The 19412-nt window shown below is 43.2% G+C and overlaps 1 protein-coding gene across 5 annotated transcripts in view; it reads left to right on the top strand.

The window, feature by feature from the left end:
- The window catches only part of LOC138325578 (uncharacterized), a 50556-nt gene extending 37905 nt beyond the window's left edge, over positions 1-12651 (top strand). For all 5 annotated transcript variants that reach the window (XM_069271345.1, XM_069271340.1, XM_069271341.1 and 2 more), the window contains one exon: positions 12117-12651. In XM_069271345.1, coding sequence (XP_069127446.1) covers positions 12117-12262 — 146 coding nt within the window. In that variant the 3' untranslated portion in view covers positions 12263-12651. The remainder of the gene's footprint in view (positions 1-12116) is intronic.
- The last annotated feature ends 6761 nt before the right edge of the window (positions 12652-19412 follow it).

Raw genomic sequence — 19412 nt, 5'->3', positions numbered from 1 at the left:
TCTCTTCCCCCACTCCCTCCCTCTGACATCTACTATCAACTAGCCGGCTCGCCACATTGGTATTCCTGACATCTACTCTAAACAAGCCGACTCGTCACATTGGTATTCCTGACATCTACTCTAAACTAGACGGCTCGTCGTATTGGTATTCCTGACATCTACTCTAAACTAGCCGGCTCCTCACATTGGTATTCCTGACATCTACTATATACTAGACGGCTCGTCGGATTGGTGTTCCTGACATCTACTCTAAACAAGCCGGCTCCTCACATTGGTATTCCTGACATCTACTATAAACTAGACGGCTCGTCGGATTGGTGTTCCTGACATCTACTCTAAACTAGCCGGCTCCTCACATTGGTATTCCTGACATCTACTATAAACTAGACGGCTCGTCGGATTGGTGTTCCTGACATCTACTCTAAACAAGCCGGCTCGTCACATTGGTATTCCTGACATCTACTATAAACTAGACGGCTCGTCGGATTGGTATTCCTGACATCTACTCTAAACAAGCCGGCTCGTCACATTGGTATTCCTGACATCTACTCTAAACTAGCCGGCTCGTCACATTGGTATTCCTGACATCTACTCTAAACTAGCCGGCTCGTCACATTGGTATTCCTGACATCTACTCTAAACAAGCCGGCTCGTCACATTGGTATTCCTGACATCTACTCTAAACAAGCCGGCTCGTCACATTGGTATTCCTGACATCTACTCTAAACTAGCCGGCTCGTCACATTGGTATTCCTGACATCTACTCTAAACTAGCCGGCTCGTCACATTGGTATTCCTGACATCTACTCTAAACTAGCCGGCTCGTCATTGTTCCGACATTACTTGGCTGTCACATTGTATTCCTGACATCTACTCTAAACTAGCCGGCTCGTCACATTGGTATTCCTGACATCTACTCTAAACTAGGACGGCTCGTCACATTGGTATTCCTGACATCTACTATAAACTAGCCGGCTCGTCACATTGGTATTCCTGACATCTACTATATACTAGCCGGCTCGTCACATTGGTATTCCTGACATCTACTATAAACTAGCCGGCTCCTCACATTGGTATTCCTGACATCTACTATAAACTAGACGGCTCGTCGTATTGGTTTCCTGACATCTACTCTATACTAGCCGGCTCGTCACATTGGTATTCCTGACATCTACTTAAACTAAGCCGGCTCGTCACATTGGTATTCCTGACATCTACTCTAAACAAGCCGGCTCGTCACATTGGTATTCCTGACATCTACTTAAACTAGCCGGCTCGTCACATTGGTATTCCTGACATCTACTATAAACTAGACGGCTCGTCACATTGGTATTCCTGACATCTACTCTAAACAAGCCGGCTCGCCACATTGGTATTCCTGACATCTACTCTAAACAAGCCGGCTCGTCACATTGGTATTCCTGACATCTACTCTAAACAAGCCGGCTCGTCACATTGGTATTCCTGACATCTACTATAAACTAGCCGGCTCGTCACATTGGTATTCCTGACATCTACTCTAAACAAGCCGGCTCGTCACATTGGTATTCCTGACATCTACTCTAAACTAGCCGACTCGTCACATTGGTATTCCTGACATCTACTCTAAACTAGCCGGCTCGTCACATTGGTATTCCTGACATCTACTCTAAACAAGCCGGCTCTCACATTGGTATTCCTGACATCTACTCTAAACTAGCCGGCTCGTCACATTGGTATTCCTGACATCTATCTACTACTAACCGGCTCGTCACATTGGTATTCCTGACATCTACTTAAACTAGCCGGCTCGTCACATTGGTTTCTTCCTGACATCTGACATCTACTATAAACTAGCCGGCTCGTCACATTGGTATTCCTGACATCTACTCTAAACTAGCCGGCTCGTCACATTGGTATTCCTGACATCTACTATAAACAAGCCGGCTCGTCACATTGGTATTCCTGACATCTACTCTAAACTAGCCGGCTCGTCACATTGGTATTCCTGACATCTACTCTAAACTAGCCGGCTCGTCACATTGGTATTCCTGACATCTACTCTAAACAAGCCGGCTCGTCACATTGGTATTCCTGACATCTACTCTAAACTAGCCGGCTCGTCACATTGGTATTCCTGACATCTACTCTAAACTAGCCGGCTCGTCACATTGGTATTCCTGACATCTACTTAAACTAGCCGGCTCGTCACATTGGTATTCCTGACATCTACTCTAAACTAGCCGGCTCGTCACATTGGTATTCCTGACATCTACTCTAAACTAGCCGGCTCGTCACATTGGTATTCCTGACATCTACTCTAAACTAGCCGGCTCGTCACATTGGTATTCCTGACATCTACTATAAACTAGCCGGCTCGTCACATTGGTATTCCTGACATCTACTCTAAACTAGCCGGCTCGTCACATTGGTATTCCTGACATCTACTCTAAACTAGCCGGCTCGTCACATTGGTATTCCTGACATCTACTCTAAACTAGCCGGCTCGTCACATTGGTATTCCTGACATCTACTCTAAAACTAGCCGGCTCGTCACATTGGTATTCCTGACATCTACTCTAAACTAGCCGGCTCGTCACATTGGTATTCCTGACATCTACTATAAACTAGCCGGCTCGTCACATTGGTATTCCTGACATCTACTATAAACTAGCCGGCTCGTCACATTGGTATTCCTGACATCTACTCTAAACTAGCCGGCTCGTCACATTGGTATTCCTGACATCTACTCTAAACTAGCCGGCTCGTCACATTGGTATTCCTGACATCTACTATAAACTAGCCGGCTCGTCACATTGGTATTCCTGACATCTACTATAAACTAGCCGGCTCGTCACATTGGTATTCCTGACATCTACTCTAAACTAGCCGGCTCGTCACATTGGTATTCCTGACATCTACTATAAACTAGCCGGCTCGTCACATTGGTATTCCTGACATCTACTATAAACTAGACGGCTCGTCACATTGGTATTCCTGACATCTACTATAAACTAGCCGGCTCGTCACATTGGTATTCCTGACATCTACTATATACTAGCCGGCTCGTCACATTGGTATTCTGATTCTGACTCTACTCTAAACAAGCCGGCTCGTCACATTGGTATTCCTGACATCTACTCTAAACTAACTAGCCGGCTCGTCACATTGGTATTCCTGACATCTACTCTAAACTAGCCGGCTCGTCACATTGGTATTCCTGACATCTACTCTAAACTAGCCGGCTCGTCACATTGGTATTCCTGACATCTACTATAAACTAGCCGGCTCGTCACATTGGTATTCCTGACATCTACTCTAAACTAGCCGGCTCGTCACATTGGTATTCCTGACATCTACTATATACTAGCCGGCTCGTCACATTGGTATTCCTGACATCTACTCTAAACTAGCCGGCTCGTCACATTGGTATTCCTGACATCTACTATAAACTAGCCGGCTCGTCACATTGGTATTCCTGACATCTACTCTAAACTAGCCGGCTCGTCACATTGGTATTCCTGACATCTACTCTAAACAAGCCGGCTCCTCACATTGGTATTCCTGACATCTACTATAAACTAGCCGGCTCGTCACATTGGTATTCCTGACATCTACTTAAACTAGCCGGCTCGTCACATTGGTATTCCTGACATCTACTTAAACTAGCCGGCTCGTCACATTGGTATTCCTGACATCTACTCTAAACTAGCCGGCTCGTCACATTGGTATTCCTGACATCTACTATAAACTAGCCGGCTCCATGTTTCTCACATTGGTATTCCTGACATCTACTATAAACTAGCCGGCTCGTCACATTGGTATTCCTGACATCTACTCTAAACTAGCCGGCTCGTCACATTGGTATTCCTGACATCTACTATAAACTAGCCGGCTCGTCACATTGGTATTCCTGACATCTACTTATAACTAGCCGGCTCGTCACATTGGTATTCCTGACATCTACTCTAAACTAGCCGGCTCGTCACATTGGTATTCCTGACATCTACTCTAAACTAGCCGGCTCGTCACATTGGTATTCCTGACATCTACTCTAAACTAGCCGGCTCGTCACATTGGTATTCCTGACATCTACTATAAACTAGCCGGCTCGTCACATTGGTATTCCTGACATCTACTCTAAACTAGCCGGCTCGTCACATTGGTATTCCTGACATCTACTATAAACTAGCCGGCTCGTCACATTGGTATTCCTGACATCTACTCTAAACTAGCCGGCTCGTCACATTGGTATTCCTGACATCTACTATAAACTAGCCGGCTCGTCACATTGGTATTCCTGACATCTACTATAAACTAGCCGGCTCGCACATTGGTATTCCTGACATCTATTACTAGCCGGCTCTCACATTGGTATTCCTGACATCTACTATATACTAGCCGGCTCGTCACATTGGTATTCCTGACATCTACTCTAAACAAGCCGGCTCGTCACATTGGTATTCCTGACATCTACTCTAAACTAGCCGGCTCGTCACATTGGTATTCCTGACATCTACTATAAACTAGACGGCTCGTCACATTGGTATTCCTGACATCTACTATAAAACTAGCCGGCTCGTCACATTGGTATTCCTGACATCTACTATAAACTAGCCGGCTCGTCACATTGGTATTCCTGACATCTACTCTAAACTAGCCGGCTCGTCACATTGGTATTCCTGACATCTACTCTAAACTAGCCGGCTCGTCACATTGGTATTCCTGACATCTACTCTAAACTAGCCGGCTCGTCACATTGGTATTCCTGACATCTACTATAAACTAGCCGGCTCGTCACATTGGTATTCCTGACATCTACTCTAAACTAGCCGGCTCGTCACATTGGTATTCCTGACATCTACTATAAACAAGCCGGCTCGTCACATTGGTATTCCTGACATCTACTCTAAACAAGCCGGCTCGTCACATTGGTATTCCTGACATCTACTATAAACTAGCCGGCTCGTCACATTGGTATTCCTGACATCTACTCTAAACTAGCCGGCTCGTCACATTGGTATTCCTGACATCTACTCTAAACTAGCCGGCTCGTCACATTGGTATTCCTGACATCTACTCTAAACTAGCCGGCTCGTCACATTGGTATTCCTGACATCTACTATATACTAGCCGGCTCGTCACATTGGTATTCCTGACATCTACTCTAAACTAGCCGGCTCGTCACATTGGTATTCCTGACATCTACTCTAAACAAGCCGACTCGTCACATTGGTATTCCTGACATCTACTCTAAACTAGCCGGCTCGTCACATTGGTATTCCTGACATCTACTCTAAACTAGCCGGCTCGTCACATTGGTATTCCTGACATCTACTCTAAACAAGCCGGCTCGTCACATTGGTATTCCTGACATCTACTCTAAACTAGCCGGCTCGTCACATTGGTATTCCTGACATCTACTATAAACTAGCCGGCTCGTCACATTGGTATTCCTGACATCTACTCTAAACTAGCCGGCTCGTCACATTGGTATTCCTGACATCTACTATAAACAAGCCGGCTCGCCACATTGGTATTCCTGACATCTACTCTAAACTAGCCGGCTCGTCACATTGGTATTCCTGACATCTACTCTAAACTAGCCGGCTCGTCACATTGGTATTCCTGACATCTACTATAAACTAGCCGGCTCGTCACATTGGTATTCCTGACATCTACTCTAAACTAGCCGGCTCGTCACATTGGTATTCCTGACATCTACTTAAACTAGCCGGCTCGTCACATTGGTATTCCTGACATCTACTCTAAACAAGCCGGCTCGTCACATTGGTATTCCTGACATCTACTATAAACTAGCCGGCTCGTCACATTGGTATTCCTGACATCTACTATAAACTAGCCGGCTCGTCACATTGGTATTCCTGACATCTACTCTAAACTAGCCGGCTCGTCACATTGGTATTCCTGACATCTACTATAAACTAGCCGGCTCGTCACATTGGTATTCCTGACATCTACTCTAAACTAGCCGGCTCGTCACATTGGTATTCCTGACATCTACTCTTATAACTAGCCGGCTCGTCACATTGGTATTCCTGACATCTACTATAAACTAGCCGGCTCGTCACATTGGTATTCCTGACATCTACTATAAACTAGCCGGCTCGTCACATTGGTATTCCTGACATCTACTATATACTAGCCGGCTCGTCACATTGGTATTCCTGACATCTACTCTAAACTAGCCGGCTCGTCACATTGGTATTCCTGACATCTACTATAAACTAGCCGGCTCGTCACATTGGTATTCCTGACATCTACTCTAAACAAGCCGGCTCGTCACATTGGTATTCCTGACATCTACTATATACTAGCCGGCTCGTCACATTGGTATTCCTGACATCTACTCTAAACTAGCCGGCTCGTCACATTGGTATTCCTGACATCTACTCTAAACTAGCCGGCTCGTCACATTGGTTTCCTGACATCTACTACGTCTACTAGCCGGCTCGTCACATTGGTATTCCTGACATCTACTCTAAACTAGCCGGCTCGTCACATTGGTATTCCTGACATCTACTATAACTAGCCGGCTCGTCACATTGGTATTCCTGACATCTACTATAAACAAGCCGGCTCCTCACATTGGTATTCCTGACATCTACTCTAAACTAGCCGGCTCGTCACATTGGTATTCCTGACATCTACTATAAACTAGCCGGCTCGTCACATTGGTATTCCTGACATCTACTATAAACTAGCCGGCTCGTCGTCACATTGGTATTCCTGACATCTACTCTAAACTAGCCGGCTCGTCACATTGGTATTCCTGACATCTACTATAAACTAGCCGGCTCGTCACATTGGTATTCCTGACATCTACTATATACTAGCCGGCTCGTCACATTGGTATTCCTGACATCTACTCTAAACTAGCCGGCTCGTCACATTGGTATTCCTGACATCTACTCTAAACTAGCCGGCTCGTCACATTGGTATTCCTGACATCTACTATAAACTAGCCGGCTCGTCACATTGGTATTCCTGACATCTACTCTAAACTAGCCGGCTCGTCACATTGGTATTTCCTGACATCTACTCTAAACTAGCCGGCTCGTCACATTGGTATTCCTGACATCTACTATAAACTAGCCGGCTCGTCACATTGGTATTCCTGACATCTACTCTAAACAAGCCGGCTCGTCACATTGGTATTCCTGACATCTACTCTAAACTAGCCGGCTCGTCACATTGGTATTCCTGACATCTACTATATACTAGCCGGCTCGTCACATTGGTATTCCTGACATCTACTCTAAACTAGCCGGCTCGTCACATTGGTATTCCTGACATCTACTATAAACTAGCCGGCTCGTCACATTGGTATTCCTGACATCTACTATAAACTAGCCGGCTCGTCACATTGGTATTCCTGACATCTACTCTAAACTAGCCGGCTCGTCACATTGGTATTCCTGACATCTACTTAAACTAGCCGGCTCGTCACATTGGTATTCCTGACATCTACTATAAACTAGCCGGCTCGTCACATTGGTATTCCTGACATCTACTCTAAACTAGCCGGCTCGTCACATTGGTATTCCTGACATCTACTCTAAACTAGCCGGCTCGTCACATTGGTATTCCTGACATCTACTATAAACTAGCCGGCTCGTCACATTGGTATTCCTGACATCTACTCTAAACTAGCCGGCTCGTCACATTGGTATTCCTGACATCTACTATAAACAAGCCGGCTCGCCACATTGGTATTCCTGACATCTACTCTAAACTAGCCGGCTCGTCACATTGGTATTCCTGACATCTACTCTAAACTAGCCGGCTCGTCACATTGGTATTCCTGACATCTACTCTAAACTAGCCGGCTCGTCACATTGGTATTCCTGACATCTACTCTAAACTAGCCGGCTCGTCACATTGGTATTCCTGACATCTACTCTAAACTAGCCGGCTCGTCACATTGGTATTCCTGACATCTACTCTAAACTAGCCGGCTCGTCACATTGGTATTCCTGACATCTACTCTAAACTAGCCGGCTCGTCACATTGGTATTCCTGACATCTACTCTAAACTAGCCGGCTCGTCACATTGGTATTCCTGACATCTACTCTAAACAAGCCGGCTCGTCACATTGGTATTCCTGACATCTACTCTAAACTAGCCGGCTCGTCACATTGGTATTCCTGACATCTACTCTAAACAAGCCGGCTCGTCACATTGGTATTCCTGACATCTACTCTAAACTAGCCGGCTCGTCACATTGGTATTCCTGACATCTACTCTAAACTAGCCGGCTCGTCACATTGGTATTCCTGACATCTACTCTAAACAAGCCGGCTCGTCACATTGGTATTCCTGACATCTACTCTAAACTAGCCGGCTCGTCACATTGGTATTCCTGACATCTACTCTAAACTAGCCGGCTCGTCACATTGGTATTCCTGACATCTACTCTAAACTAGCCGGCTCGTCACATTGGTATTCCTGACATCTACTCTAAACTAGCCGGCTCGTCACATTGGTATTCCTGACATCTACTATAAACTAGCCGGCTCGTCACATTGGTATTCCTGACATCTACTCTAAACTAGCCGGCTCGTCACATTGGTATTCCTGACATCTACTATAAACTAGCCGGCTCGTCACATTGGTATTCCTGACATCTACTATAAACAAGCCGGCTCGTCACATTGGTATTCCTGACATCTACTATAAACTAGCCGGCTCGTCACATTGGTATTCCTGACATCTACTATAAACTAGCCGGCTCGTCACATTGGTATTCCTGACATCTACTATAAACTAGCCGGCTCGTCACATTGGTATTCCTGACATCTACTCTAAACTAGCCGGCTCGTCACATTGGTATTCCTGACATCTACTCTAAACTAGCCGGCTCGTCACATTGGTATTCCTGACATCTACTATAAACAAGCCGGCTCGTCACATTGGTATTCCTGACATCTACTATAAACTAGCCGGCTCGTCACATTGGTATTCCTGACATCTACTCTAAACTAGCCGGCTCGTCACATTGGTATTCCTGACATCTACTCTAAACTAGCCGGCTCGTCACCATTGGTATTCCTGACATCTACTCTAAACTAGCCGGCTCGTCACATTGGTATTCCTGACATCTACTCTAAACTAGCCGGCTCGTCACATTGGTATTCCTGACATCTACTATAAACTAGCCGGCTCGTCACATTGGTATTCCTGACATCTACTATATACTAGCCGGCTCGTCACATTGGTATTCCTGACATCTACTATAAACTAGCCGGCTCGTCACATTGGTATTCCTGACATCTACTATAAACTAGCCGGCTCGTCACATTGGTATTCCTGACATCTACTCTAAACTAGCCGGCTCGTCACATTGGTATTCCTGACATCTACTCTAAACTAGCCGGCTCGTCACATTGGTATTCCTGACATCTACTATAAACTAGCCGGCTCGTCACATTGGTATTCCTGACATCTACTATAAACTAGCCGGCTCGTCACATTGGTATTCCTGACATCTACTCTAAACTAGCCGGCTCGTCACATTGGTATTCCTGACATCTACTATAAACTAGCCGGCTCGTCACATTGGTATTCCTGACATCTACTCTAAACTAGCCGGCTCGTCACATTGGTATTCCTGACATCTACTATAAACTAGCCGGCTCGTCACATTGGTATTCCTGACATCTACTATAAACTAGCCGGCTCGTCACATTGGTATTCCTGACATCTACTATAAACTAGCCGGCTCGTCACATTGGTATTCCTGACATCTACTCTAAACTAGCCGGCTCGTCACATTGGTATTCCTGACATCTACTCTAAACTAGCCGGCTCGTCACATTGGTATTCCTGACATCTACTCTAAACAAGCCGGCTCGTCACATTGGTATTCCTGACATCTACTCTAAACTAGCCGGCTCGTCACATTGGTATTCCTGACATCTACTCTAAACTAGCCGGCTCGTCACATTGGTATTCCTGACATCTACTCTAAACAAGCCGGCTCGTCACATTGGTATTCCTGACATCTACTCTAAACTAGCCGGCTCGTCACATTGGTATTCCTGACATCTACTCTAAACTAGCCGGCTCGTCACATTGGTATTCCTGACATCTACTCTAAACATAGCCGGCTCGTCACATTGGTATTCCTGACATCTACTCTAAACTAGCCGGCTCGTCACATTGGTATTCCTGACATCTACTCTAAACTAGCCGGCTCGTCACATTGGTATTCCTGACATCTACTCTAAACTAGCGGCTCGTCACATTGGTATTCCTGACATCTACTTAACTAGCCGGCTCGTCACATTGGTATTCCTGACATCTACTCTAAACTTAACAGCCGGCTCGTCACATTGGTATTCCTGACATCTACTCTAAACTAGCCGGCTCGTCACATTGGTATTCCTGACATCTACTCTAAACAAGCCGGCTCGTCACATTGGTATTCCTGACATCTACTCTAAACAAGCCGGCTCGTCACATTGGTATTCCTGACATCTACTCTAAACTAGCCGGCTCGTCACATTGGTATTCCTGACATCTACTCTAAACAAGCCGGCTCGTCACATTGGTATTCCTGACATCTACTATATACTAGCCGGCTCGTCACATTGGTATTCCTGACATCTACTATAAACTAGCCGGCTCGTCACATTGGTATTCCTGACATCTACTCTAAACAAGCCGGCTCGTCACATTGGTATTCCTGACATCTACTCTAAACTAGCCGGCTCGTCACATTGGTATTCCTGACATCTACTATATACTAGCCGGCTCGTCACATTGGTATTCCTGACATCTACTCTAAACTAGCCGGCTCGTCACATTGGTATTCCTGACATCTACTCTAAACAAGCCGGCTCGTCACGTTGATATTCCTGACATCTACTCTTAACTAGCCGGCTCGTCACATTGGTATTCCTGACATCTACTATATACTAGCCGGCTCGTCACATTGGTATTCCTGACATCTACTATATACTAGCGGCTCGTCACATTGGTATTCCTGACATCTACTTATAGCGCTCGTCACATTGGTATTCCTGACATCTACTATAAACTAGCCGGCTCGTCACATTGGTATTCCTGACATCTACTCTAAACTAGCCGGCTCGTCACATTGGTATTCCTGACATCTACTCTAAACTAGCCGGCTCGTCACATTGGTATTCCTGACATCTACTCTAAACTAGCCGGCTCGTCACATTGGTATTCCTGACATCTACTCTAAACTAGCCGGCTCGTCACATTGGTATTCCTGACATCTACTCTAAACAAGCCGGCTCGTCACATTGGTATTCCTGACATCTACTCTAAACAAGCCGGCTCGTCACATTGGTATTCCTGACATCTACTCTAAACAGCCGGCTCGTCACATTGGTATTCCTGACACTACTTAAACAGCCGGCTCGTCACATTGGTATTCCTGACATCTACTATAAACTAGCCGGCTCGTCACATTGGTATTCCTGACATCTACTCTAAACTAGCCGGCTCGTCACATTGGTATTCCTGACATCTACTCTAAACTAGCCGGCTCGTCACATTGGTATTCCTGACATCTACTCTAAACTAGCCGGCTCGTCACATTGGTATTCCTGACATCAACATTTTAGGATGTCCTGATAATTGACATGTAAATGAATTTTTGAGGTTTAACAGTTTTGGGGATATCTGATTTTATAATATACGTAAAAGGTCCTGTTACTTGATGTCTGCGTCGACGTCGACAGTTCCGTGGTTTCCCGTTAGTTGACTGTAGTACACTTTTAAACAGTAGCATTGTTTTCAAATTTTAAAAGTCAATGGTCGAATCGCAGACTGCACGTCCACTTTCTTTTGGATGATATTTTATGTCACTTTCCTTTTTACATTCACACTTGCATTTACCGATATATAAGACATTTTCGATTTACGGGATCATGAATATAGACTGCTATGATAAAAATTCCTGGATTCCTTGCCAGTATAGCAGGGTTGTTTTACCTGATGTGATCGGATCCTGAATACAATCATCCATAATACGATAAAAGAAATCTTGCACCAGAAAGAACAATAACTCGCGGCGACTAATTGAAATTTGTTGGTAGATCTATGACTGGTTTGTTAATTTTGTTCTATATTTTATCTTCAGGAAAAGGAATGGTGGTGATGTTATGTACGAAATCCTACTGGAGAAGTAGAATTATCTACCCTATAGTGTGTCTGACTGTTATCAGTGTCTTCAGCTTCGTCGGTATCATCGTCCAACTGGAAACCATGCGACGAATCGGTGTTTGACTTCTCTAAATTAATCTGATAAATGTTGACCTGGTACTCTCGGTCACACAGACGCTTTTAACGCGGTTCTGGGTGAACAAGTGTAGTGTCATTGTAATGTTTAACATTAGCACTTCGGTTGCATGCAGCAAAAGCAAATCACGTACATTCCAGAGGTATTTATTTTTATATTGATTCACAAGAAGAGTCAATTATGAATTCAAATTTCTCCCTCTTGCAGTTTTTCTGACGAATACAAACTGTACAGAGTTGTGTTTCTTTTGTTCCCATCACGTGCAGGTATAGACAAGCGAAGCGATATAGTTGGGAAATATATCTGACTGATTTTCCTCCGGAATCAAAATAGGCCTAATTAGTGGTTTTGAAATAATAAACATGATGTCATGCTATATATTCATTCTTGGAATGGAATTTGTTGTATTATTTCAAGTAGACAGATATTTGTTTATGTATTAATATAAATACCGTCGACTAATGTTGTTTAGTATTATTTAGTCGATATTATCTATGTAGCTATTCAACAATTACAGCTTTTAACTTCAGCGTGACTTTGGTATTAAAGTTCACCTGTGTCAGGATCGCTGTCAACTTCGCTAGCCAAGGGAAAAAGGCCGATTCTCTCTACTACTACTCTTGGCATATCTCCTTTTGGATTTTGTGTTGCTATACAGCGCCACCTGCTGGATCACCTCAGTTGCGCCCCTTTTATTTACGTAATAATCAACCAATGAAAAAGCTCATGTAACGTGCTCGAGTCTACTTAAATAGTATAGCCCTCTGGTAGGCGAGGTGCTCTATAACCTTTGGTAACAAGGTTCAAACCCCTGGTAGCGAGGTACAACTTACACCTTTGGTAACAAGGTTTCTACAGGTACAACCTCTGGTAGCGAGGTATCACTATTACGCCTTTGGTAGCAAGGCTATAGATATTTAAGTTCAACCACTCAGTGACAGAATTGACAAACTCAGTAAATCAAGTTTCAGTATTTGTATTATTATTTACATGGCCATATAAACAACCAGGAAATTACAGATAACACACAGTACAATATCTAACAGTTATAATACATTATAGCTACAGTAGAATAGATCTCAATAGTATAATTCCACATTAATTCACTTATGGCAGATAAATACTATTTTCTTTTTAGTGGTTTCCCACAACAAATTAATACTATTTCTATTCCCACTACTCTATTGTAGTACCACACTATCTGGAACTACCGCAAGTCTACGACCTTGACAGCGTCGCTAATGTAAATAAACCGAATAGACAAGCTGTAAAACCCCTGTTCTATTAATAGCCTAACTATGACATCACACTTAATACACCAAAGCCATTTACATGGGAAGATAGGGGCTGAGTTACGTAGACCCTAGGTTATCGGTTCCGAGATCGAGAACACGACTTACCTCATCGACTACAGGGGCGCAACTGACCCGGGGGCATAAGATGCCCCCGATGCCCCGAATTCGCGTGCGGGCACTCCGTCACGCTGATTGGCTGGCCAAAATAACCAAACCGGAAAGGTGATTCCCAACCGCGGACATGCGCAACACAATAGTCGAAGCGGAAAAGGCTGTCTGAAGTTTGCAAGATTCACGATGCCTAAGACGGCAAATAACATCACTTAACGACCGTAATATAGGTAAACTCGACATCGCGTAGATAAGATACAACTCGCTAAAACCTAGAATAATCGTAACACGTATTGTTACCGCGGGTAAATACGACAATCTCACAAACTTCATCCAGTCACATGGCCGGCTAGTACAACTGTAAACGTAAACATGTCATCGTATATTAAACATTACAAACTTATCTTTACTTAATACATGGAATGATGACAATAATAACCATCTATAGATATATGTACAATAGACGTAATTCTAGTCACGCTACATTACTCCCACCTCACTAAAATGTCCGCCCCGGACATACCTAAATACAACATAAGGTGTAGTTTACAATCTTTCACATGTAGTTATACTTATGCTATTGTGGGCTAAACTATCACAAATAATGAATTAGTTAAAGATATACACATGAACATGATATTCTGTATTTCTGTACAATTCTTATTCTTCGGTTACATTCGTCTTAAATTACGTCGTTTATATTTACACTATCAAGGATATAACAATTAAATTGATAAACAAATCATTTACATAGGCCTATAAATATCAAAATATTAGAAATATCCACCCCCCCATCCCAACTACCTACTAAAATTGGTCTACGTCTGCGTCGCCTTGTCGGAAGTCTTCTTACATTCAGGGTCCTTGGTCCAAAAGTCGGTCAATTGATACGTCGTCCCGTCTGGAAGTGTCGCCCTCTCTATACGTCGCACACTGAGATATCCCTCGGGCACAAAATATCGTTTAAATTGATGTCCCTGGCTCCTCGCTCTGTTCTTGTTCTTCTTCAAGAGTTGTGCAGTATTCCCCTCCAGGATAGAACTAGGGGCACCCAAGAAAAAGAAACGCGGATCCTCTGCCAAGTACTCGAAGTTCAAAGCAGTCTGGTTACTGTCCAACATGTTTGTTTGTTTGTTTGAGTTTTACGGCCCATCGACAACTAAGGTCATTTAGGGCCAAACAACAAGTCATGCATTAATATCAGGATAAAAGTTCAGGGTAAGAAAAAGCAAGTAAGGACTAAAACACAGATTGTAAACGTTAATTTGATAAAAAAAGGTTTGCATGGGATAAAATAAATTTGGCTAAAACACATGAGAAAACTCATGCACAATGTTGATGAAACGATGAAATGTTGAGTTGATACGATGTATGATGAGAAAACGTTCATATTTTGCTTAAAATACCGATCTCTTTGAGATAATTAAAAATACGATTATGTCTCACGGCAAGAAACTAAGTGTACATGTCGGAGACATCGTAGTATTTATCTCGTATGTGTTTAAAATCAATACAATGCAATAAAATATGCTCCACTGTGAGAGGAGAATCACATGCATGACATGTAGGAGGATCCTCCCCTCTCAATAGATAGGAATGTGTAAAATATGTGTGTCCAGTTCGGAGCCGAGAGAGAACAACTTCCTCTCTGCGGTCTCTCCGACTGGACAGTTTAGGATTAAGTGTAGGTTGAATTTTAAACAGTTTATTGTTTGTTTCGGTAGACCACCTTTGTTGCCAATGGTGTTTGATGGCTGACTGAATTGAAGGTTTGATGTCGGTGTATGGTAGTTTCAAATCTGTTTGTGCTAGGCGAAGAGCAGTCTTAGCTGCTTTATCAGCCTGTTCATTCCCCTTTATACCCACATGACTGGGAATCCAGAGATAAGTAATTTGAGTTTTAGAAGATAATCGAAATGTTCGGATTAAAAGATTTTGGATTAGAGTATTTCTAGGGCTTCTTGATTTCAAAGCCTGAAGAACCGAAAGAGAGTCTGAACAGATGATTGCCTTTTCAATGCGGTGTTCGTTCTTCGATATGGTCAAGCGCCAGACCGATAGCACATGCTTCCGCAGAGAAAATGGAGGCAGTATCCGGGAGTCGGATAGAGGAGCAGTGATTAGATGTACAGCATGCTGCCGCAACATTATCACCATCTTTTGATCCGTCAGTGTAGATCTGAACATGGTCAGGGAAAGCCCTAATGCACTCCCGAAAGGAGGATTTGTGTTCTTCGGGTAATGCACTGGATTTTGCCCTCTCATGTAGAGATAAATTGATATCAGGTGTTTAATCATGGTGGTACATCCGATACGGTGTACTCGTCAATGGTGTCGAAAGTTATATTAAGTTCCAGCAAAAATTTTGAAATTCTGATGCCAAATGTTGGTATGAGTTTTTGATTTTGTGTAAATATTTCTTGATGTTGTTGATTGAATACAAGGTTAAATGCAGGATTTTTGGGGTTGGATTTCAGTTGAGCAGCATACTGTAAGGATAATTTCTTTCGTCGATCGTCTAGATATGGCTCATTAGCTTCCACATGGAGACTCTTCACAGGTGTTGTTCGAAAAGCTCCAAGTGCGAGACGCAGTCCCTGATTCTGTATAGGGTCAAGCATCTGTAGATAGGAGCTGCGAGCCGATCCATAGACAATAGAGCCGTAGTCAAGTTTTGATCTAATAAGTGCCCGATAGATACGTAGAAGCATTTCACGGTCTGCACCCCAATCAGAATGGGAAAGAACTCGTAGAATGTTCAGCGCCTTCGAGCACTTATCCTTCAGATGTTTGATATGTGGAACAAAGGACAGTTTCGAATCAAATATTAGTCCAAGAAATTTAGTTTGTTCAACTACTGGAATTTTAATTCCATTGAGTGTGAGGTCAGGATCATTGTGTCGTTTTCGTTTTTGACAGAAGTGCATACAGACAGTTTTTGATCTTGAAAATCTAAAGCCATTTTCGTCAGCCCAATTTTGTAATTTGCCTAAACATTGTTGTAGTTGCCGTTCTATAGTGTGCATGTTTTTTGATCTGTAACAGATCAAGAAATCATCCACAAATAGAGACCCTTCCGTAGATTGGCCAAGACATTTGGTTATGCTGTTAATTTTTAGTCCAAAAAGTGTCACGGACAAGATACCACCCTGAGGGACGCCCATCTCCTGTGTTTCTGTTTCTGAATAAGTTGAATCCGTTCGAACTTTGAAATGCCTGTCAGATATAAAATTTGATATAAACTTTGGCAAATTACCACGTATACCGATATTATGGAGATCGTTCATGATTCCATATTGCCAAGTTGTGTCGTATGCCTTTTCAAGGTCAAAGAATACGGCCACAAGATGTTCTTTCTTGGCAAATGCTTCTCGTATAAATGTTTCTAGTCTAACTAAGTGGTCTACCGTTCCCCTGCGGTTTCTAAAGCCGCTTTGCAAAGGACTTAAAATATTGTTTGATTCCAGGAACCAAACTAATCTCCTATTTATCATACGTTCTAGAGTTTTACAAATACAACTCGTCAATGAAATAGGACGATAGTTATTGGCATCAGTAGCATCTTTCCCGGGCTTCGGAAGGGGTATAATAGTAGATTCCTTCCAAGACTCGGGAATTTTGCCAGAAGAGTAAACTTGATTAAATATAGTTAAAAGACATTTTAGTGAAGAGTCTGGTAATTGTTTTAAAAACATATATGGAATTTCGTCTGGTCCAGCTGCCGAGTCCTTTGATTTCTCAAGGGACTCGAGCAATTCTGGTATCTCGAAAGGCCTATTGTAACTTTCACTATTGGAGGATTTAAAATTAAGACGTCTCTTTTCCTTTTCTTTTTAAATTTTTGAAATTTTTTGGAATGATTTTTGACGGATGAATTTTTAGCAAAATTTTTGGCAAAAGCGTCAGCTATTTCGGATTTTGAAGAAAATATTTTATTTTTGTTAATGAGGTGGGAGGATGGTGTTGCTTTTCTTTTCCCACTGATTTTACCAATCATTTCCCAAACTTTCTTCGAAGATGTATTGGAATTAATTTTTTAGACGTACTCTTTCTAAGTACTTTTCTTGTCGGATTTGATAGACCTTCGAGCTTTTGCTCTCCAAATTTTAAAATTGTTATAGTTTGAGACGGTTGGCGAAGCCAAGTACCGCCTCAGAGCGGAATTTCTACCAGATCTATTGATAAATGAATCATTTGAGAGACGAAACTTTGTAGGTTTTGGCACGGATTTTGGTATGGTTTTTGTAGCGATAGAAGTGAGCGCTTCTGTGAAAATTTTAATGGGGTCATCGAGGTTCAAAAATTTATCCTCAATGAGCTCCTCTGCGCACAAATTTTTTAAATTGAACCCAGTCCGCCTTACGTAGATTCCAACGAGGAATAGGCTCCTCAAGTTTTGGTGACCCTATGTTTTTAAGTATAATTGGAAAGTGATCGCTCCCACAGAGATCACCGTTGACCATCCAATCATAATCCAGAAGAATTGATGGATGGCACAACGATAGATCAATGTGGGTAAGCGAGCCAGAGGCAGGGTGTAAATATGTTGGGGCATTGGTGTTATAAAGACATAAGCTGTTTTTATTAATAAAATCTTCGATACGTCTACCTCTATCGTCAGTGCCTGGGGATCCCCAGAGGCTATTATGACCGTTAAAGTCACCCATGATAATATATGGCACTGGTAGTTGTGATACGATGTTACTCAGTTCATCACAACTAAATGGAGTATTTGGAGGTAAATATATAGAAGAGACTGTTATTTTTCGGTGAATAGTTGTGCTTATAGCAACAGCTTGTAAGGTGGTATTTAGCTGAATGTGTCTGTGAGGAACGCTTTAATGCACCGCCACCGCCACACCACCTGATGGGCGGCCACCTGTTGTTGGAGTTTTGGTGTATAGTGTAAATTGTCGGAGATTGATGGTGTCTTTCAGCATTATTTCTTGAAGGCAGAATATGGATGGGTTTTTTGTTTGTATAAGATGTTTTAATTCTTCTATGTTCGCTTTAAATCCGCGTATGTTCCATTGTATGATAGTGTTTGTCTCTATGTTGGTCCCTGAGGATAGTTTGTCGGACCGACAGGACTACTTGAAGTAGGTTGTTTGGTGGCGATAAATGTGTTGTCACCAAACTCGCTGTCGTCCGATAGAACATCATAAATGTTCCGTCCAAGGATAGGGTCATCTGATCCCTTACTGGGTTTGTTGTTTAGTGCAGGGAGCCTCGCCAGCTTTACCTTGGTGGTTTTTGTCTGGCGTTGCTCCTGCGGTGGTGTATTTGCTGGTCGCTTGGCTTTCTCAGGGAGTTTTTTTTACGTCAATAGACGGTGAATATGTAGCACGTCTATGACGAGCGGCGGTAACTTTTTTTCTAATGTTCGGTGTTTGCTGTTGTGTAAGTCCTGGAGACGCCAGTGGGATTGGCGTTTTAGCTCCAGGTGGTTTTTGTTGTGGTTTGTGTTGTGGCTTAGATGGACCAGACTTGAACCTGTTCGGGTCCCCCATGATTATTTTGCAGGTCTTAGCATCAGCCATATCTGGGACATCATTGTCCCAGTTGGGTTTGTCAACCAAGGCCTGGACCGACGCATGTTTGACGGTGACACTGTCAACAGGCGTCTTTGCGCGGGTGATCTGAGCATAGGTTGCCACATTCAGGTCTGAACGCTCGACTATCCTCCTAGCCTCGGGGAAAGAGACACCTTGGGTATATTTGACCCGTAATA

Source organism: Argopecten irradians, chromosome 6, assembly GCF_041381155.1.
Source record: "Argopecten irradians isolate NY chromosome 6, Ai_NY, whole genome shotgun sequence".
Taxonomy (NCBI): Eukaryota; Metazoa; Mollusca; class Bivalvia; order Pectinida; family Pectinidae; genus Argopecten; species Argopecten irradians.
The sequence above is the reverse complement of the archived record's forward strand: the minus strand, read 5'-3'. Positions and strand labels throughout refer to the sequence as shown.